General features: G+C 46.3%; 5 protein-coding genes across 6 annotated transcripts in view; all 5 read left to right on the forward strand.

Moving 5' to 3' along the window:
- Positions 1–233: 233 nt before the first annotated feature.
- On the forward strand, positions 234–9,470 carry slain1a (SLAIN motif family, member 1a). The gene is made up of 9 exons (XM_034562096.1): positions 234–658; positions 2,593–2,723; positions 5,387–5,503; positions 6,579–6,674; positions 6,790–6,939; positions 7,265–7,627; positions 8,259–8,447; positions 8,625–8,952; positions 9,342–9,470. Exons 1-9 carry the CDS (start codon positions 234–236, stop codon positions 9,415–9,417), a joined length of 1,875 nt encoding a protein of 624 aa, XP_034417987.1. The 3' UTR covers positions 9,418–9,470.
- Positions 9,471–10,889: 1,419 nt separating this feature from the next.
- wu:fc50b12 (uncharacterized protein LOC103911624 homolog) lies at positions 10,890–11,969 on the forward strand. Its single transcript, XM_034560866.1, has 3 exons — positions 10,890–10,910; positions 10,998–11,161; positions 11,735–11,969. Exons 1-3 carry the CDS (start codon positions 10,890–10,892, stop codon positions 11,967–11,969), a joined length of 420 nt encoding a protein of 139 aa, XP_034416757.1.
- A 1,113-nt stretch (positions 11,970–13,082) lies between these two features.
- kbtbd7 (kelch repeat and BTB (POZ) domain containing 7) lies at positions 13,083–16,390 on the forward strand. The gene has a single exon (XM_034562466.1). The coding sequence runs from the start codon at positions 13,487–13,489 to the stop codon at positions 15,356–15,358; it is 1,872 nt and encodes a 623-aa protein (XP_034418357.1). The 5' UTR covers positions 13,083–13,486; the 3' UTR covers positions 15,359–16,390.
- Positions 16,391–17,006: 616 nt separating this feature from the next.
- zgc:101559 (uncharacterized protein LOC492776 homolog) lies at positions 17,007–19,718 on the forward strand. Its single transcript, XM_034561530.1, has 2 exons — positions 17,007–17,290; positions 18,282–19,718. Exons 1-2 carry the CDS (start codon positions 17,033–17,035, stop codon positions 18,726–18,728), a joined length of 705 nt encoding a protein of 234 aa, XP_034417421.1. The 5' UTR covers positions 17,007–17,032; the 3' UTR covers positions 18,729–19,718.
- A 494-nt stretch (positions 19,719–20,212) lies between these two features.
- The window catches only part of katnal1 (katanin p60 subunit A-like 1), a 7,593-nt gene continuing 5,950 nt past the window's right edge, over positions 20,213–21,855 (forward strand). Inside the window, exons 1-3 of one of the 2 annotated variants that reach the window (XM_034562507.1) lie at positions 20,213–20,312; positions 20,868–21,041; positions 21,127–21,287. In XM_034562507.1, the coding sequence (XP_034418398.1) occupies positions 20,307–20,312; positions 20,868–21,041; positions 21,127–21,287 (341 nt within the window). In that variant the 5' untranslated portion in view covers positions 20,213–20,306. Of the gene's footprint in view, positions 20,359–20,867; positions 21,042–21,126; positions 21,288–21,855 lie in introns of both variants that reach the window. The other variant, XM_034562508.1, reaches the window with a different exon arrangement.

Raw genomic sequence — 21,855 nt, forward strand, 5'->3', positions numbered from 1 at the left:
CTTTGCAATCATCCCAGCAGCAGCATCATTGTGTGTGTGTGTGTGTGTGTGTGTGTGTGTGTGTGCGTGTGTGTGTGTGTGTGCGTGTGTGTGTGTGTGTGTGTGTGTGTGTGAGAGAGAGAGAGTGTGTAGTAGTAAACGGGGGAATCTGGACACCCTCTCTGAATTGAATAGGACCCTCTGCAGGCAGGCCGTGCTTTCTCTCTGCCCCTTCTCAATGTGCTCTTTACCAAATGGAAGCAGAGGTGTTGAACCCGCAGAGGATGGCAGACGTCAACGGCAACAACAAAATCACAAACGCGGAGCTGGAGGTGCTGAAGCTGCAGGAATTGGTCCGAAAACTGGAGCGGCAAAACGAACAATTGCGGACCAGAGCGAACGCTGTAAACAATTGCTCCGGCGGCCCTCCCCATCTCCAGGCTCCGCTGTCGTGTCTGCGCGGAGGCACGGCGTGTCCGGGTAAAAATGGCCTTCCGAGTCCGACACAGTCGCATCCGTGTCCCCCCGGAGCACGCGGATCGGCGGAGGAGCCGTTCGCGTATTTTCAGCCGAGCTCGGTGTCTCCTGGCGCCGCCACCGGAGCCACCGCCACGGTTCTGGATGAGGTGGATGTGTTGGACCTCGACGCCGCGCTCCCGGTCGGAGAGCCCGATAGCTGGTAACCCGCTCTGTTTTACACACACACACATATATATTATATATATATATATATATATATTATATATATATTATATATATATATATATATATATATATATATATATATATATATATATATACAGTTTTTAATAAGTACTGTTGTGATGCTTCATAGGCCACAACATTGTCAACAAGCACTTATTTATTTATTTTTCACATTATATGTAATGCTATTCTCTCATCGATTACATTATTGATTCCTCTCCTGGAGGAACAGACTTGCAGACTCCACCACAGAGAGTGACTTATTTTAGTTTTTGTACACACAAAAAACCTGATTTGACACAAGCAAGTGGGCATCCCAGAATGCACCGAGCGTGCAGCGTAGGTGTCTTTCTCAGAGTAAGACAGCACCGGGATGAGAGCACAAAGCTCCGCTCCGTGATCACACAGCCCGGCTTTGTGCCCCTTTGTAGCTCCTGTCGGTCCGCTGACTGAGAGGCAGCTCACACGCCGACTGCCGAGCCGTCTCTCCGGCTCTTTGTCCCCGACGTGGTGATGTGGAAGATCCGCGTCCCCTCGCCCCGTCTAACGGGACTAATGAACCCCCGAGGCCCAGTTGTAGTGAAGAGTCGGTTCTGCTCGGTTTGTATAGGTGACACATCACCTCCAAAACCAAAATCATCTACCACAATACCAATATATATTATAGTGTATATTACTACTATTAGTAAGGATATAGTTTTCTGGTAATTCAGTAAATAATTGTACATGTTTTATACAACTGAAAAGTACTGAATAGTTTCTTATTTAATAGTATGTGTTAGTTATCGTATTCGGATCATTTCATAAATAAATAGTCTTTTTTTTAAATATAACTAATAAAGAAAGTGCTGACACTTTCATTAAATTAAGAACATGAAAATGGCAAAATGAAAAGAACGGCATAGAGAAAATAGCCCTAAATATTTCCAGTTACAGTGACATTACACACAAATACGGATTCATTTTCATCAATTCAGATTGTTTGGATTAATTAGTACCCGGGCTTGTTGTGATTAGCTGAGACGATGTGATTGTGAGTCACGATATCTCGATGATTTCGTGGCGAAACGAAAGGCGATGCGTTATCATGTTGAATCATCGCCCAGGAATCTATCATTCCTGTGTATCACTGTCACACACGCCTACATATTTAGTTTATGGATTTGTTTTATAGTCTTGTCAATATAAGCAAAGTTCAGAATCAGCTTGTTTTTAATACGTTCAACTGATAGCAACTCGATCCAGGGAACCAGTTTCCATTTCTTTTGGGTTTTGTCTGGGCCAACATACTTTGATTTACAATTGATTTACCATTTGGTTTGTGGAAAATGTCTTGTATAATGACGAGGTGGCATCTTCAGATTCATTTTTCAAACCCAAACCCCACAACTATCAGCTCACTGTCATTCTTGATAAGGAATTATGTGGAATATTTGGCATTATTGTTGTTGTTTTTAAATCACTGTAATGATGAATCTGTTATCCAAATGGTGATTAATCCTGTGTTGATGTTCTAATCTGTTTATTGACTGATTGTTTCTGTGCTTCAAGCGTCTACAACCTGCGCAGAATGAGGATGTCGCCATTTGAACTTTTAGTGCACACTGTTGCTTTCACAGTTTATGTTGCCGCCAGTAAAATGCCAATTGCTTTTTGATCTTTTACGGTTTGCCGGCTGTCGGACTTTTATGAAAATCGCTCCCTTTACACAGCCACAGGTTTTACCTCAGCAAAGTCATGCCATGCTGAGAAATATCGGCGCTGTAAAACGCGTCCCTACAGATCTCGAGTCTGTACAATAAAGCAGCCTCTAGTTTATTTACCCTCCGCTCTCTCCAGACAGTAACAATATGAGCTTCGCTGTAAAGGTGTCAGGACTGAATTGTGGGTTGTGCTGTGTCGTTGCAGGCTATATGTTAGTCCCAAAGCCAAAGGCAGGAGTGTCCTCAGCCCTCTCCAGTGGTGCAGGCAGGTACTGGACCACCCGGGGCCCGAGGTGGAGCTGGCCAAGATGACCCTCTGCCACAGGCTGGACCAAGGTACTTTACCACTCAGATTAACAGCCATTGACTGCGGCCACATCTGGACATCTGTCCCTCCAGCTGCTGACATGCAATCATAAGCTCTGACACGCTTTTTCGCCCACGCAACGTCTCCCCGTGCAACCGTATTTCAGCGGCCGAGCCGTGGGAGCGTTTCCCTGCACACCGCTCAATCGCTTCGAACCATTTAACTCTCTCTCTTTAAAGTTATGGGTTTTTAAGTACCTCAGCCGACTTCCAACAGAGTGATTATTTTCTGTGGTAGCTGGAAGGTCTCCCATTTACACATTGCAGTATCGCCAGAGAACAATTAAGATCACTTTAAGGGATTTGCCACTCTGCTGATATGTCTATAAAATATTCCATTTAGAGGAAGTCCTGCTGTGCTGCTGAATGGCATTACACTGTGTCAGGTGAAAAACAGCAGAGGGGACTATGAGGCTGCAGTAACACCATTACAGTGATACACCACCAACAAGTGGTTTTACATACACATATTGTACATCTGCGACTTTTTAAGTCTGCATAGTTGCCTCTAAAGCCACCCATGTTCATGTTTACACTCCGGTTGTCGTAGCTATAGAGGTTCTGTGGGCGACTGTGGATCAGTAGTGAGCAGGGTCGTCCTTCAATCAGAGGATCGGCAGTTCGATTCCCCGACTCCACCAGTCCATGTCGATGTGTCCTTGGGCAAGACTCTTAACCCAACATTTCTCCTGTAGCTGGGCCTACGATGTGTGAATGTGTGTGAATGTTAGTTAGTCCTGATGGCCAGGTTGAACCTTAGCTCCTCCCATCAGTGTATGAATGGGTGTGAATGGGTGAACGATGTCATGTAGTGTTAAAGCGCTTTGAGTGGTCGGAAGACTAGAAAAGCGCTGTACAAGTACAGGGTCATTACCATGTACAGAGCCAAGCCATAGCTGCTTTCTGCTGTTGTGTGAATTTATGCTAAGCTAAGCTAACGGCTGCTAGCTGCAGCACCGTTTTCCATTTACGGATATGGAAGTGGTTATCGACCTTCTCATCAAACTCTCAGCAAGAGAGCAGGTGGATTAAGCTTCTCCATCTAATCATCAGTTGCGGCTGCTGTGAGTTAAGATACTGCGTCACAGCGTTTGAATTTCATTTCATCATGTAGACTATTGTTACATCATGTTATCCTCCAGCTGAGGCTGCGCTCGTGGCAGACCTGGAGGCGACCTTATGATGGTCATGTGCAGGTAACACAAAACCAGGATACTTCAGAATCCCTTCTAGCCGGCTACTGAAGGACATTTGCTGCTTGACACACTTCTTTTGGAATCGAGGCTTTACAGTTTCTACACTCACGAGCGGGGATATGGTTGCCATGGAAACCATCCTCATATTAACTGGGGTTTTGAGGCTGATTTGCTCGGCGCTCGCAGCTCAAAACGCTCGCACAAGAGACTTGTGTGCTGTTGCGTGCATGAATATATGCTATGTGAACTTGCCCAAGTGTGTGTGTGTGCTTTGATTTTTAATATATTAAGGGTTTTCTCAGATCAGTCACCCTCACGTGTCCAGACTGTGATTCAATAGATTTTCTTGTCTGTTTGGATGTTTATGTTTATGTGTGTGTGTGTGTGTGTGTGTGTGTGTGTGTGTGTGTGTGTGTGTGTGTGTGTGCACGCGTGTGTGTATGTGTGTGCGTGTGTGTGTGTTTGTGTTGGTGCGGTGCAGTGCTGCGTTACGGTTCACGGCGGCCCTCTTCTCTAGAAGCTGCATTCAGTGGAGGTTGGCTCGCCTCCTCTGGGTCATGAATGCATCCTTGTCTCTGAGCCCCAGTAGCTGTTGTTTTGTGTACCATGCTGTGAATGCTAGTTTCGTCCATTAGCAGTTGAGCCTAATTGGGTCAGGAATGCCAAAGCGCTCCGCTCCGTCAGGTGTGTGCCTCTGACTACCAATCAGGGGTGGGGGGAGCATTGATCAGTGTCAGAGACGAGTACCACTTTCTAATAAGGCATTAAGAGTTGTAACTAATTGCTTAATAGATAGTGACTAAGCCTTTCGTATGGACAATATTTGAGCCTGTCAAGCTTGCCATATGAGTGGTTTATGACTGATCTCTACACCTAATTAATTATGTTCTAGCCGTTAGTTACAGCTTCTAAACCTCATTGAAGTAAATGTGACGAAAGCGTGTACCATGAAATGAATAAAGCGGGAGACATCTGAAGCAGTATTAATGTAACCTCCACACCCCCAAAGTAGATCTAATTCTGATTTTGGGAATGCTACGTAGCCTACATGCACAATCCCTGCTTATCCTAAGATCCCTCCAAAAAAAAAAAAAAAAGATCTGCAGTTTAGCCCAATAAGCCGCAGTGGTAAGCTGAACCACGTCTTACCGTATCAGCCCTAAGATCCCTCCAAAAAAAAAAAAAAAAGATCTGCAGTTTAGCCCAATAAGCCGCAGTGGTAAGCTGAACCTCGTCTTACCGTATCAGCCTTTTCTGTCCGAGCCGTGACCCGATCATTTGAAACACCAATACTGATCTGTAAAAAGCAGATTAACATTTTTGGCCGGAGTGCGTCAGAATCTAATCAATATACACTCCCCGTGTGTGGTTTGTGTGTGCATGTTCCGAGGTAAAGCAATCAGTCTAACATGTCCTTTGCTGCAATCTTGTGTCCAGCTAAGCGGTGGCGAGGACGCTCCCCGGTCCGTCCATACAGCTGCATAGAGGGACTGTTCGCCCTCAGCTGCCCCGTGCTGCCTTACACCAAACTTGCTGCGCCCCCCGAGGCCCCAGGTAACACGCACAGATACGACACGGGCATATAACTCCTGCTCACCACAAAGGAGCCACTCTGACACGCAATGGATCGATCGGCCGATTGATTTATGGACTGTCCGTTTCATGTTTCATACACACCGTCTTATCATTTAGGCCGGTAGTTCAGCACTACAGATGGCAATATGGGCCTGCTAGTTGGTCCACCTCTTTGGCCCAGACTGAAATATCTAAAAGAATGATTACATTTATTGCGGTGACATTTTGTATGAATCCTGATGAATTAGGTGATCTTTCCCCCTGGCGCCATCAGCATGATTTACTTATCCTGTAAAATAGGTTTGAGAATCTACGAGTTGGATTGGACCACAAATCATGGTCTCCGGATGGTGTGTCTTAATAACTTTGGTTTATCTGCTGACTTGGACCTTATTGCTGCCATTAGGATGTGCAGGATTGTTTTTTAAGTTAAGCGTCTCGATAGCTATTTGATGGATTGGCCCAACATTTTGCGAGCGTTAGCATGCTAACATGCCAAACTAAGATGGTGAGAATGAAACAGATTACTTGTTGGATATGAGCATGTTAGCATTTAGCTCAAAGCACCGGTGTGCAGCCTCACACAGCCCCTAGTATGGCTGTTGACCTCCCCCCACATTCACAGTCACACCTGGAAACTACCAAATCATAGGATGTGCAAATGAGGGCTAATTAGCTTACAATTTGGCATGACATTTAAAGTCATCAGATTTAATACAGAACTACCAACTTTCACTTTTAACCTCATTGCTCCGTTTTCAAATCCAAAGTAATAAGAACGCGGAGCCAAAAGTGTGTGTCGCTTCCCAAATACTTTTGGAGCTCACTGCGTGAACATAACCCAGATTCCTAAACAGCCTGTTATTTGCAGTTTACGATCAGATTACAGCAGATTCCCGGGGAGGAGATTATCCGGCCATTCCCTCGGACAGATGGAGACAAGCAAGCTCAAACTCCACTAGAAAAAAAAAAAGCTCCTGCCTGATGATCCATATTTTATATTAACACAAATGTCAGTGAGTTGAGCTGTGATTTGCATGTCTCTCCTTCGCAGCTCCGTTGCCATCCTGCGCTCAGTCTTTCCTCCAGCCACTCAGGGCCGGCATCAGTGACCGAGCGCCCACCTTCCTGTCAAACTCCACTCTCCACAGTAAGACGTCTTCTCCGCTCCGCCACTCACTGACGTTTCAACACTCAGCTGTACCACGTGCAGCCAAGCGAAGTCTCCATGTGATTCTCATGTGTGTGTGTGTGTGTTTTATTAGACGTGGGCCGCCGACAAGCAGCAATCAGCCCCCAGTCTTCCCTGGACAGTGAGGTGGGTGTGTCCGAGCTGGAGGATGACTCCATCTCTATGAGCTACAAACTGCAGGACATGACGGACGTGGAGGTCATGGCGCGGCTTCAGGAAGAGAGTGAGTCCACCAATGAAATGTGTTGCGGGGCAAACTGCAGTTGTGAAAGACTAAATATACCCATCGTGAAAAACAGCCTGATGTTTTGAAGTTTGAATGTTGCTTTGATATTTAGCATATCAAAGGGCTTTGAGTTGACAGTAATATCTTTTTGTCTGTTAGAAATTATGCAGGAGATTTCAGAGTGAACGTATTGGTCTGGTTCACCGGTTGAATCCCTGAATAACGGGCGAGGGGGTTCTTGCAGGATGAAATGCATCATATCTTAAATGAGGTTCAGGTTCAGATTTTCCACGGATAAAAGCGTTGATCTGTCACCCCGTAGGTCTCCGACAGGACTACGCCTCTACCTCGCACACCGCCACCGCCACCGCCACCGCCGTCCACCGCAGATCCAGCTTCTCCTTGCACTCCCTCCGACGCAGCGAGATGGACCTGGAGGAGGAGGACGAGGAGGAGGACGAGGAGGAGGACGAGGGTTACGACCAGCTTCCGCCTCCCCAGCCTCGACTGTTCGGCACAGGCTCTATGCAGCGGGGCGGCCTGCCCCACTCTCACACCTTCTCCAGCATCAGAGACTGCAGACGCAGCTCAATGGCACCTCAGTTCTCACTCAGCGGACTCTCCCAGTACTCTGGACCCCTCAGTCTGACCACGGAAACACACACAGCATACAGGAATAGCACAGGTGAGTGTTTCACCAATACCACGAAGCTGAACCTTTTTGCTTTTTCGGTGAAATTATTATAAATGTTCCAAATACGAACTGACAGAATTACCCACATTCAACTTATCCGTAATTACTAACCAGAACATTTCCGAGATTTAAAGAGTGCTCTCACAGGATGTGATGTACTCTGTGTCATCAATTAAATGACCGATTTTCTCATCGAGGAGCAAGCATGCATGAATATTTTGGGGTTTTCATTGCGTCAGAAGCAATAAGAGGCATCATTTTGGAAATTTCAGGAATTGGAATTCATTCTGACAAATGTGAGATGAGAATATTGATCCCAATCATGTTTGTAAAGTAAATAAAGTCTGCAGCCAGCAGTGGGTTAGTTTAGCTTAGCATAGTGACTTGAAAGCTAACAGAATCCGGCTACCAGATCTCCAAATCTCACTTATTAACAACTAGATCAAATATATTTTTTGGTTTCAATTGTACAAAAACTAATGAGTTGTGCTTTCACGGGAGGTTATGTGCAGGATTATTATTTTGGCCAAAAGCAGTGACTTATCTAACTATTCCTTTAATATTGAGTGAAAAGTTCCCACGCTTCGGTCCGACACCCACAATGTCTCATCTGGTTGCTTAGACAAGCTACGGAGAAGCATGCCCAACCTGATCCGAGCTCCCAGCATGCCCAGTGTTCCCAGCATTCCATGCCTGGCTTCCCCTGTCAACCCACCCCCCCACGGCCCCTCCTCCTTGACAACGATATCCTCCCTGCGGAGCAGCCAGAGCTTTGACTCCTCCAGTGGGCTTGCACGACTCCAGTCCTCCAGTAAGACACTTTTGCTTCAAGCACATGAATATAAATGATCCGCTCGCCGCTCATTTCTATTCATGAGCGTATGTTGAGCGCTGTTTTCTGAATGTAATCACGAAGTTTCAAACGCAGTGACTGCAATCCCGACGTCAGACTCACTGTCATGTAACTTGCTCTCCTGCTGTGCCTCAGTTCCCTCCCCAGGCCAGCTCACCCAGCGGGTGCAGAGCGTGGGCAACTTCCCCACCACCTCCCGACACCCACTAAAAGCCACGGCCTACGTGAGCCCCACGGTGCAGCAGGGCCCCACCTCCACCTCCCTGTCCACCTCCATCAGTCTACACTCCATCCTTGGCAGCGCGGCGCCGCCTCAGCCCCTCAAACCGAGCAGCAGTTTGGTGCCGCTGCCCCTGAAAGCCGGCGGCAACCAGCCGGCCGTCACTCGCAGCTCCCTCCCTCGCCCGGCCTCCTTTGTGGGAGCGAGCGGAGTTCCACGCGCAGGCAAAATCCCCACACGCAGGTTTGACACATCTCCATCCATATGGTAACGCTTGGACGCATGGAGCTTTTTCATATATGCGTATATATAGAACTTTTCTTGGTCTTACACTATAGTACATTTAATTAAGTTTCGAGCTATTGGTCGACCAAAACAAGATATTTAATGGTCTCATCTTGTGCTCTATAGGATATTGAGATGGGCTTTTTTTTTTAATACCGTTTACCACGTTTTACAGACCAAGCAGTAAATATGTATAGAGTCGGGACACAGGGCAGGTGTCCCCGACTCTATACATATTTAAACGTCATACTGATATAGTTAAAGGTCAAACTTTACCAACCTGTTAGTCACGATGCCGGAGGATGACGAAGCACCTTTTCATCCGTCTCATTTCTCCCCGTCCGCAGCATGCTGACTCCTCCAAAGAGCCTCGCCGCCCTGACGGCCCTGAGGGACGGCAGCTGGAAAGACGGCTGCTACTGAACCCAAATGGAACGGAAGCTGAGGAGGGATCACGGGGTGACGCGTCGATTTCAAATGTTGCCGTCAGGAGGGGCCTATTCTTGGGCTGTGACCCAAGAGAGACAGTGACTGTTAGCATTTGTAAAAGGGCACCGCTCTTCACGGAAGGACGGGGAACAGAACGGGTCCAGCGGGCTGGACCGTCACGTTACTACCTGCTGAAACACAGACTGACACACGATGGAACAACCTGGCAATATTCTGAGAATCAGTTGTTCAGTGTGAACTGGATCTTCTTTGATATGTGTTGGTTTTTGTATTATTATTTGTCATTGTGGATAGTTACAGTAAAGCTTAGGGGAAAGACAGCCTTTAATTATTTCATGCTTTTAATGATTTCATACCACTAATTTAGCAACTATTGATTTTTGTCAGACCGAAGTTGAACCTGGGGTTTTGTTACATCCTGTGCCTGTTAAAAAGTAGTGTATTTCATATAATATTTATTGGCTGGACCTCGCAGCACTTTTGATCAGAACTATGATTGACACATCAGAGTGTATGATATTGGTTAAAGTAAGTGTGCACATATTATCTTTTCCTTTCCTTATTGTTTACATAAGAGCTGAGATTTGTAATGCTCTTTGAGGAACATAATCGCTGCAATGACATTGCACAAAGGACCCTGATGCTTTTTGTGGGTGATAAGACCTTAAAGAGGAGGTGAATTTTTAAAGTGAATAAAAGACTTTCAAAAAAAACTATTCCAAGTCTGTCTTGCATAAAGTGAGTTCACTTGGTAGTTTAAAGTATGAGAGAATATGAATTCCTCAAAGGGATTAGCTCCAGTGATCAACTGTAGAGGGCATTGTTACTCCACTGTCCACAGCCACAGGCGGACATTCTGTATGACTATTTGTCAGTTTTGAGTGTTTTTGCAGCTTTTGTTTTAGGTAAAAACTAAAAAAAAAACAATGGTTTAAAAAAGTATCGCTGTAAATCTTGCAGAGATTACCTAAAATTCAAATTTGTGACTGACATCAGAACATTTCGTCGCAACGATTTTAGATTAGATTAGATTATACTTTATTCATCCCCAGGGGGAAATTTCTTGAATTTTGGTCCGTCTTTCGCTTAACTGAAAATACATAAATCCAGAGGCAAATTCTTTAACGTTCAGCCACACACAGTTTAGAAGCCAAAGACCATCGGATGATTGTCCCTGGACCCTGGAGCTAATGGGACTAATGTTTAACAGAGTGCAGTGTGTTGGTGATGAATCTCCCCAGTAACACTCGCATCACGCTCATGTTTTGGCATGCTGTCGGGGGAGCGCCTGCCATTTGGAAATCGGGACGGTGCATTTATTGTTTACCATCAAGCCACCGCCGATATTTATGCAGAGAGACTGTTTTGATCACTTTGTTGAATTAAGTTTATGAACAGTTGCTCAGAGTGGGACTCGCACCGCTGACCTTTTGGAGTTTGAGATCATGCCCAACAAAGCTCAAGAGGTACGTGTCATCCGTTTTCACTCTCATGTACCTTCAATCACATGTATCACCAACGCCTCAATGTTGTCACTTTATTTCGCCCGCTAGGATGCCGTCATCAACCTGAAGACACTGCAGGAGATGTCCAGGCAGCTTGGCTTTGAGTGGACAGTTCTGGCGTATGAGCTTGGCTTCAACAGAACCGAGGTCGGGCGCTTCCACACCAAATCTGCGGAGAGGAGCGTCCAGGCTCGGACCATGTTGGAAAGCTGGTACAGAGAGTGTGTGTGTGAATGTGTGTGACTTGGATGTTGTGTGTCAGATTTAGTCACTTTAGGGTGTGCAGATATTGCTAACTTTACTATACTTTAACCTCCGGGAGGTTTTTTAATCTCCGGGAGGTGTTCCCGGAGATTATTAATATTATGACCATGGGCTACGTTTGCTCCAAATTTGACCTTTCAAGGCGACAGGAATGGATCATACAGGTGATCAGGACTTCTCATGTCGTATTTTATTATGAGTTATAAGATATCGATAGTACTATATATATCATTGATGTTTCTCAGGTGGGGCTGCAACGAAAGATTATTTTCATTAACCATCAATCTGACAATTGTTCGCTTGATTAATGGTTTGGGTGATAACATTTCAGAAAATACTAAGAAATGTTGTCAGATATTCACTTTAATATGATACAAAAGCAGGCAATCTTCATAGTTGAGAGGCTGGAAACGGCGTCTTACTTGCATAAACGATTAATCGATTATCAAAACAATTGGCGGTTATTTATTTCTGTTGACTGACCGTTGCAGCTCCGCTCAGGCGTCCATCTTTCTTCACAGGTATGAGAAGTCATGGGACAAGCCCAATAAGACCAAGCTGCTGCAGGACGGGCTGGAGCGGGCGGGCAGACGGGACCTGGCTGAGAGGCTGCGCTGCCTCCACTGGGGCCACCAGAAGCTGAGCAAGAGGGTCGAGTTGCCCTCGGCCTTCCCCTTCCTCATCACAGTCCACAAGACCATCCACAACCAGGACGGACTGCGCAGGATCAATGACCTCAACCGCAGATTCACTTAAAGCTGGGGGAACGCACACACAGCTGTGCCTGCGCCCATTGTTCATTATTTTACGTGACTGTGGGCTATACGGCACAGTGTAATCTGAAATAAATATACTGCATGTCACTGAAGAAACTAATGAGAAGCATGGACCGTGTGCATAGAGCCATGTCTTGCAAAAAAATGAAAGCGTTGCTGTTTTTTCCATCTTTAAAATCTTTTATTCGATCAAAATGCCTTTTATTATATTCTACTCTTCAAATGACTTGTTTTTTCCGAGGAACAGTACAAAACCGAGAGCTTTTTAATTTGCAGTTATTAACAAAAAGAGAGAAAGGGCAGTATGTTCTCAAATCTGAGAAGCTGCATGCAATCAGGAACTATAAGAATACAAATATATAAACAGCAATGAACAACAAACATACAATATGCAAGTCAACTGTTACTACTGGTAAAGAAGGTTGCTACTTTATATTGGCTACAAGCATAGGTGCGTTTTCTGAACTGTGTCTGCTACAAGTAATGCAGGTGTGCAGGGCCAGCCAAAGAACACTGGATAGTATTGTACGGCTAATGTTATTAGTTACTCTATATAGAGGAGGTGTATGTGCATCTATCGATATAGAAACTCGGTCTGCTTAAACAAACATCTGACAGGAAAGGGGTATTTTTATCATTGTAGCCTACATAGTGTAGCAAGAAATAAGGCTATTTTATAATCATTATTAATAGTAGTAATAGCAGTCGTTTTAATAATAATTGTTATTATTTTTGTTATTATTATTATTATAGTTATTATTCTGAACTGTAATCATTTTTGAATAAATCCCAATCGACCCAGTTACACAAACCAATCGGAGTGGCGAAGCCTTTCTTAGCAAGGTTGTGTGACGAGCATGGAGCCAGAGCGGAAACCTGGTAAAATGGCTTTCAAAGTAAGAGATACAATATTTCTATCTTTGGGTTCAAAAGACTACATTCATTAGTAGAGAGTGACAAGCGTTGCTTTCTGTTGCCATAATAAGTTCACACTTATTGAACAGGATATATACATAAACAAACAAAATATCGTGCAACGCATACACGAAATGGGTGTTTTATTTTGGCAACTTCTCCCGGAAACTGTAGTTCCAACCGTGGACTTCTATGTGGTTCCAACCCCCAGACCGTTTGACACAAGAGCCCGACCATCTCCTACACCCAAAACACACATCAGCGTTGACAGGAACAACCAAAGGCCAGTGGACACTACTGTCACGGCGACCCTCGGTGAATAATATGTATAAATAAACGCGACATTATGACCAGTTGGGGGCCGAGAACTGTCGGCTCGTTCAGACACACGGGCGACCGTTCAGCTGGTAATATATTTTCTCACCATACGTTTGATTTTCTTGTATAAACGGGTGTGCGTCGTTGTCAGCGCACAGACTCCTCCGCGCTGTTGAGTATGTCAACCGCATGGCCGCGTTCTATTTGACACTTTTTTTGGGGGCCGACGTAAAATAGCAAATCGCACCCGCCGGAGTTGCAGCAATGGCTTCGGCGCTGGGTTGCTTCGGCGGTCCCGAGGTGTTGGAGGACGTCACTCACGCGCGGGGTTTGATGGACGAGCTGAAGCTGCTGTACGACTGCCGGCTGCTCGGCGACGTTACCATCCGGGTCGAGTGTGACGAGGAGCCGCTGGAGCACGGCGGGGGGTCTGCCGGAGGTGACGTCGACCAACTCTTCCTGTGCAGCCGCAACGTCCTCGCCGCTGCTAGCCCGTACTTCAAAAGCATGTTCACCGGGGGGTTGAACGAGAGCGTGCAAGAGAGGGTGGTCATCCGCGGAGTGGACTCCGAGTCCATGTCTGTCATCATCGACTACTGCTACACGGGCCGGGTGACCATCACCGAGGGCAACGTCCAGCGGCTGTATGCGGCTGCCAACATGCTCCAGCTGGAGTACATCAGGAAAGCCTGCTCCAGCTTCCTGAAGAGAAGGCTGGACCTCTCCAACTGCGTAGGGATCCTGAAGTTCGCCGACACCTACGACAACCCTGGACTGAAGGAGAACGCGCAGGCGTTCATAGCCAGGAACTTTGGCCAGGTGTGCCATGGAGGGGAGCTCTGCGAGCTGGATCTGACCCAGCTGAGGGAGATGTTGTCCCTGGACACCCTGGACGTGGAGTGCGAGAGGAAGGTGTGCTCCGCCGCCCTGCAGTGGATAGAGGCGAACGCGCCGCTGAGGCGGGAGGACGCGCTGCTGGCGCTGAAGTGTGTGCGCTGGAACTTGTTCACGGATCAGGATAAGTGCTACCTGGAGGGCCTCATGGCCAGGCCTTTGATTGAGAAATACCTTGCATCTTTCTACAATGGGTCGGCCGAGGACGGCTGCGGGATACCCGCGGCCCCGGACGCGCCCAAACACAGGGTGGGCGTGAGCGCAAAGGAGATGATCCTCTTCTTCGGCCTACCCAACGACAACATCATGTGCTGTGACCCATACTCGGCGGACCTGTATTTCATGGCTCCCCCTTTAGAGAACCTCAGCAGTCAGGATTACAAGCGCTCCACCATGGAGTCCCTGATCGCCTGTGCCGCTCCCGATAACAACTTGTACCTGGCCTCCCACCTCTCGAAGCACTTCTGGCTGTACAACCCTGTGCTCAACAGCTGGCAGGAGCTGGCGGAGAGGCCGCTGGGGAGGATACACTCCGGGATGGGCTACCTCAATGGCCATGTGTACCTCCTGGGGGGACGGAATCCCGTGACGGATGCCCGACTGAAGGAGGTGGAGTGCTATAGTGTTCAGAGGGACCAGTGGACGTTTGTGGCCCCTCTGCCTCACTCTTTGGGCAAAATGCAGGTGGTGGCGCTCAACGACCACCTGTACGTGGTGAACAAGCGGAGGATGCTCTGCTACGACGCCAAGAGGAACCGCTGGCGCCACTGCGGGTCGCTGAGGAGGGACAAGCTCCACAAGGCCTGCGTGTACCAGGAGCAGATTGTGTGCGTGTGCGACATCCCGGTGGTGAAGGCCTACAGCCCCGCCCGGGGGGAGTGGAAGAGGCTGGGCGACATACCCATCGACAGCCGTGCCCTGAATTACCAGGTGATCCAGCACAGCGGCAAGCTGCTCCTCCTCACTCAGACTCTGCTGCAGCACAACAAAAACCGGGTCCTCATCCACGAGTACGACCCCGCCCGGGACGCTTGGAAGAACATCATGGCGGTGTACGTGTCCACCCTTGGGCCCGTCTGCGTATCGACGCGCGTGTACCCGACGTGCCTGGGCTCCGCGCACAGCTTCTCCACGGAGGAGGACGACGACAGTGGCTCCAGCGCCGACTGGGACTTTGACGAGTTGACGGACGCCGACTCTGACTCCGGCAGCTCCAGCTCTTTCTCGGACGAGAACTGGTAGTCGCTGCGTCAAAGAAAAGTTTAACTTATTTATGAATTTACGGATTGAACAGGGTTCTGTCTGCCAGTAGAGGTCACAGAAGCCAACTTTTAACAGTAGAAGCCCGGCTCCATCAAAAAATCTTGACTTCGGATGGACGTTTTTTTTCTCGTCTCCGGTCATTTACTGACGGAGGGAGGAAACCGAGCAGAGTTGGTTTCAGAAAGGTCTTGCGATGTGCTGTGTAAAGACGCATGTTTGTGACTGAAATATAGATTTTATTTAGCGTGAATAAATTAGCACACTTGTGATTAGTGCAGAATCGTGATTTATTTTCTTTTTTTCTTTTTGGGACATCCAGCAGCTCAAGTGCCTCACGTTTATGACTTTTAACGCAGCGAGGTCATTTACAGGGCTTTAAAACTTCCTGTCCTTTTTGTTTTATGTTGTCAAGACGAGAACACACCCGGTGTTGTGGACACCACTGAAGCCAATGTTTTGTACGCTCACTCAGGTTTAGGCTTCAGCACAAGCCCGTATATTCCATGATTTCTCCTTCTTTTTTTTTAAACGTAGTAAAAAAAGTTGGTGGTATACATTTTATTCAAACTATTTTATGGATCCTGTGAATGTGTTTTCTTATCAATGATGTTCTACTTGAACTGTTGCAAAGCCATTGTGTCCCCCAACCAGCCCACAAACTAAGTTACCAGTTTATTAGAACCGTTTCTAGTGTGACTGAAGGCCGTAGACTAAATGTTAGAACCTCCTCAGTGTAATGCAGTATTGTAAACAAACTGACCATCCAGTTGAATCAACATGTGTGTAAAACAGTTATTGCAACGATTAATTACAGGGGTGTCGTACGAAGTTTCTGCTAGCTGTTCCTAATAAACTGGTAAATGTGTGCAGTTCTCAATGTAGTCCCTTTTTCTGATGGATAGTTGAAGTGTTCCATTTTGTGTGTGTGTGTGTGTGTGAGAGAGTGTGAGAATGGTAACACATGTTCTGGATTAGAAAAACGTTTTGTTTTGTGTCAAATAAACACGACGCAGAAACAAATGTGTGTTTTCTTGTTCCTTCTCCAAAATGTTAGTGAACACAAACACACAATACATTAATTCAGGAGTATTGTAGTATAAAAGTATTTATGCCGCCGCTCCATGTTGAAACTAAAGGCTACTGTTGGATAGGTGAAGATGACTATGATATATGATGACATATCCATTTTATGGTTCGCAAATATTGTTTTAGAAAGTTCAAGTTCCACTCATTCAGATTTGATTAGAGAGTTTTAACGAAGCTCTCTTTGTGTTCTGACTATTCACAGCGTGGAGTAGGAGAACAACAAAAGCCTCATTTGATGTGCATTACAGACAAACTGAATCTGAGATAGCACACACATATTTTGTTTGTGTTCATACTGTATTTATTTCCATTCTTGGATACCTAGGTTGCAGTATAATATCTTAATGTAAATGACCAGGCAGGAAAATAAAATTAATCCACAACAAACCAAATAAATAACATTAATTAAATAAATGAAAGATAAATCATTAAATATATAATAAATCAAATGTGTTTCCTCAAATACATTTCTATATTATTTGAACAACCTGCTACTTTTGTTGTCCAGTGACGTTTATCTCGCGAGGTTTCAGTGCCGCTCACATCCAGACCGCGAGAAGATGAGCGATGGCAATAGAAAACAAACCTGGGGACGAATTTGACACAGTTTTCGGTCAAAGTGACTCCTTGGAACCCTCCTCGCGACGCGAGTATGACACCGCGCCGGCTCGCATCTTCAAGATCATCGTCATCGGGGACTCGAACGTGGGGAAGACGTGTTTGACTTACCGGTTCTGCGGGGGCACTTTCCTGAAAAACCCGGAGGCGACGATCGGGGTCGATTTCCGAGAGAGGACGCTGGAGCTCGACGGCGAGAGCATCAAGGTAAGGAGGACCATCGGACTCTCGCGCACATGCATGATGTCAAACGCACAGACGCGCACGCTCGCATTGTCCTCCGACGTTAAAGCGGCCGGTCGAGCTCCGGTTCTTAAGGGGACGCAGCCTGACCCGGAGCCCCTCTTAAGTCCAGATGAGTCCGGGCTGTGCACTACACAACTACAGGCCGAGCGAGCCTTACGTCTCCCAATAAGATACATAATCACGGTCTCTACTTTTGTATATACATCTATAAACACGATATAACCCCTTTAACCCGCGAGGCACACGCGTTTATCCCTAATGAAAAGGCAGGTATATATTCTTTGGTGTGTGTGTGTGCGTGTGTGCGTGACATGTTGCCTTCTTTTAAGATCTCTTACATGGACTGTAACAAGTGATATTCTATGTTTATCCTTGTCAACCAATCCCATTGGACCACCAGCACCAACAATGACTTGGTCTCACTCCCAGTCCGTGTCGTACCTATGCTATTGGGCTTTTATTGATGCCCAAAAACGACATACCGCTGAGCCAACGTTGTTACAACAGTGATGTGCAAGTGTATGTAATCCTAAATGACGAGAATGAAAAATGAAGATATAATTATGGATCTATGCGTGTTTACATGTTCGACTTTCACATCCATCAACGGTCCATCATGCTGAGGATCATTGCAGGAGGGTTTCCTTCACTACACACTATTTATCCTATTTTAAAACATACTCACTAACGTATCACATTCGTATTAATCTGTTGCAGGAAATAATCCCACTCCCGGAAAATGCGTAATTTAAGAAACTATCCAACATTCTGTTGTTTTAGGAAATGACTGAGGCCTTCTATCCATATGTGACACACTAAAGGATAAATATCTTCAGTCGTGGGCCCCAAACGGTGAAGAGAAGTCTGCGTATTAAGAGAGGGACTAATACATGTTTTTGCTTTATTCCTGTCCTGCCTTATTAATATTAAGGTGTTTTTTTTCCACTGCCAGCTGCAGATCTGGGACACGGCGGGTCAGGAGCGCTTCAGGAAGAGCATGGTGGAGCACTACTACCGCAGCGTCCACGCCGTCATCTTCGTGTACGACGTGACCAGCCTCTCCTCCTTCGAGAGCGTCCCCGAGTGGATCGAGGAGTGCAGCCGGCACTGCGTGGGGCCCCTGGTGCCCCGCATCATGGTGGGCAACAAGTGCGACCTGAGGGACCGCCGGGAGGTCCCCACCACGGCGGCGCAGTGCCTCGCTGACAGCTACAACTTCCCGCTGTTCGAGACCTCGGCCAAGGAACCCGGCGAGAAGGAGCACGTGGACGCCATCTTTCTGACTCTGGCGTACAGACTGAAGAGCCACAAACAGCTGCGGCTGAAGCAGCCGAGCGAGAGCAGCGGCGGGCGTCCGTGGGACCAGCGAAGGCGGGAAGCGGGTACGTGTCAGTGCTGAGGGTGACCCTCCATCCCGTGTGGATGTACTCATCGGTAATGGTGCTGCGGGAAAGCCTGAGACGGAATTCCAAAAGGCCTCTTGTGATTATGAGACGGGGGAAACGGCTTCACACTTTTCCCCTGCCTGATGCAAAGGCACGGCTTGTGACAGGAGGGGCCTTTAAGTTTGCACAATATTATTCAACATTTCAATGAGAAGCATGAATGGAAATGGGGGTGGGTGGGGGTAAGCCAAATATCTGTGACTGCAGACAAAATCACTTTGAGTCAAAGTTAAATTGCAGAGTGAGTGCATTTTAATAAGTAGACAAAATCATATGCAATCAGCTGTCCAGTAGCACTACAACGTATCCACACTATCCAATGCAGATGGTAAATTGGGGGGGAAAAAAATTCCAGTGTGAAGAAGTGGACCAACAAGGTCAGTTGAAGCTGTGAAGAAAACCGTGCAATCCTTTTTAAGTTATGTGTTGCATGAGTTTTGGTGCTGTCGCTGAATGTGTGTTTCTCAAATATAAACGTGAACATAACCAGCTTTGTGTCAGCTCATCGGCCCACACAGTTCTGTTACGAGTTCACCAGTAGCCGTGTTTCTGGACGAAATTCAAATCCATGTGTTCCACTTGAAAAGTATCAGTGAACACACGCTCAGCTGTCTTTTGAAAATCGTTAGGCTGTATGTAAGGTGTAGATGGGATGAGATAAGATAAGATTAAAAATCACAACTAACTGATACTGGGTTTTTTTGCATGTGTACAATAATGCAAACACAAGTATGGAGATCTGTGACAATGTTCTGCTGCAAATCAATAAAAGAGGTTTCATCAGGATGATCTGAAATGTTTGAGATTTCTGGTGTGTCGGTGTTGTTTGGTGCGATAATGCGGCTGTCATCTCAAGTTCATATTGTACTCAATACTTATACATAACCAAGGATACAATATACTACTGTATTTAATTAAAACTTATTAAAAATGTCTGAAAAACAGTCAAACTCTTTCTTCCTCCCATTCGATCACCATGGACAAGAAGTCCTTGAGGTGGAAATGGGAACATCTGCAATCATCTGCTTGTGAAGATCATGGGATATGTTTGAAAGCTCCAGTACAGCCATTAATGTGACCTCGAGATCGTTGCCTCAGCTTCATCTACGGCTTCGTCCCAGTTTGCAATATGTGATTGGATTTTAGCGACGACTAGTGGTCCACGTTTCCATAGGTCTGGCTCCGATGATGTGTTCGATAAATCCTGTAAACTAGCTTCACGATCTAGTTCATCTACGCCAACCGTTAATGGTATTTATGAAATACAAAAACTAAAGCAACATCCGCAATGAGATTAAATTCCATACTGCATCAACATAACTCATTTGATTGCGAGGCTTCGTTGGAGTAATTTAACCGTGGTCGCTTATCACTTAGAGTGTGATATTTACCAGCTTGCAATAAATCCGTGAACGCAGCACAGTAATCGAGCCGCCTTTATTCTTCACACGGCGTCTCTCTGCGGCCATGGTAACACTTTCCTCTCCACTGGACCTCTGATTAAAAAAAAGAAACACAAACAAGTGCTTTTCATGCAGGTTTGTGAATTCTGTTCAGGCTCTTTATGCAGTTTAAGAATATGATGTAGGTTTGTTTTTGTCTCCATGCATATTCAACCTATATTAAGGGGGGTGGGGTGATTAAGTAGCGTTTACGTTATTCATTGGCACACGATTTGTTTTGGTGAGTTTTCTGTCTGTGGCCTAGCAGCTTGCTAGCATAAGCTAACGTCGCAAATGTATAATGATGTAGAAATTAAGCTATTTTAATTCTTTTAATTCCTTGATTCAAACGGAGGGGTACTGTCTGCAATATAAAATAAAATTTAAAAAGGTCATTTAAAATCGCCCTTATATCAGCTAGCTTCACCCAACACGCTGTGCCGGGTGTATGCTAGCAGCGCTCTTCTATCCGACAAGGCGACCGACGTCAGAACCCCACCGTCCTGTCAATAAGTAACGTGGGATTAATAATAACTCATGGCGCGTGCTGTTGGAAATGTGGTTTCGAACTACTACCAGACGGTTTCTACACGCCAGACCTAGCCGACCAGTTATCTAACAGTACTAAGTGTGTCCACCCTCTCCCCCTAGCTCGTATTCAGCATGAACCTGGCAGAGATATGCGACAACGCCAAGAAGGGTCGGGAGTACGCTTTGCTGGGGAACTACGAGTCCTCCGTAGTGTACTACCAAGGCGTCATTCAGCAGATACACAAGCACTGCCAGTCGCTCAGAGACCCCGCACTCAAGGCCAAATGGCACCAGGTGAGGTCCCCGGTCCTCCAAAACCATGTTTCACTGTTCTGTCACGCGACGCTGACACGACGCTCTGCTCCCTTCGTGACCGCAGGTCAGGCAGGAACTGGCGGAGGAGTATGAGCAGGTGAAAGGCATCATGGGAACGCTCGAGAGCTTCAGGTCCGAGAAGCCGGCTGACGTTCTCGCTCCTCAGTGGGAGGAGAGGCCCGAGGATCCAGCGGTGTGGCCCCCTCCCACCCCTGCAGAACACAGGTGTGTGTGTGTGTGTGTAAGTTACACTTTTCACCCAAAGCCTATGTGGGCTTCAGGCAGGGCTCACTGCTATAAAATAAAAACTAATGGATCTTTTTTCCCCAACTTTTTCCCCATTGGTTGAAACAACAAAATACCAGTTTAAAAACACAAGCTAGCATTTATTTAGTGTCCCGCTGTGTTCTCGAAGGGAAGAAATTATTATTATTATTATATTTATTCTTTTGTAAATAAACTAAAGCTAAATTAAGTATTCAGTCGTTAACATTTTACTGTCACATACATTTAAAAAAACCTTTCATTCAGGATACTATCAAAAATCTCCAAGAAGCACATGTACAACATTAATTGTGTAATGTAATGATATGCACTAAAAGCTGACAAAAAGTACCTACACAATGCTGTCTGGTTGCCTCTTCTTATTTCATTCCATGTGGGATTAAAGAGCTGGGAACAACATGGCACTGTGTTGGTACTTTGGTTTCTTTTATTCAGCCGCCTGCTCAGGCGCTGATCCAGGAAACTTCTTTACCTTCTGGCAGAACTGACTGTTGCTGATACTCCATAA

The sequence above is a fragment of the Cyclopterus lumpus genome, chromosome 21 (genome assembly GCF_009769545.1).
Source record: "Cyclopterus lumpus isolate fCycLum1 chromosome 21, fCycLum1.pri, whole genome shotgun sequence".
Lineage (NCBI taxonomy): Eukaryota > Metazoa > Chordata > Actinopteri > Perciformes > Cyclopteridae > Cyclopterus > Cyclopterus lumpus.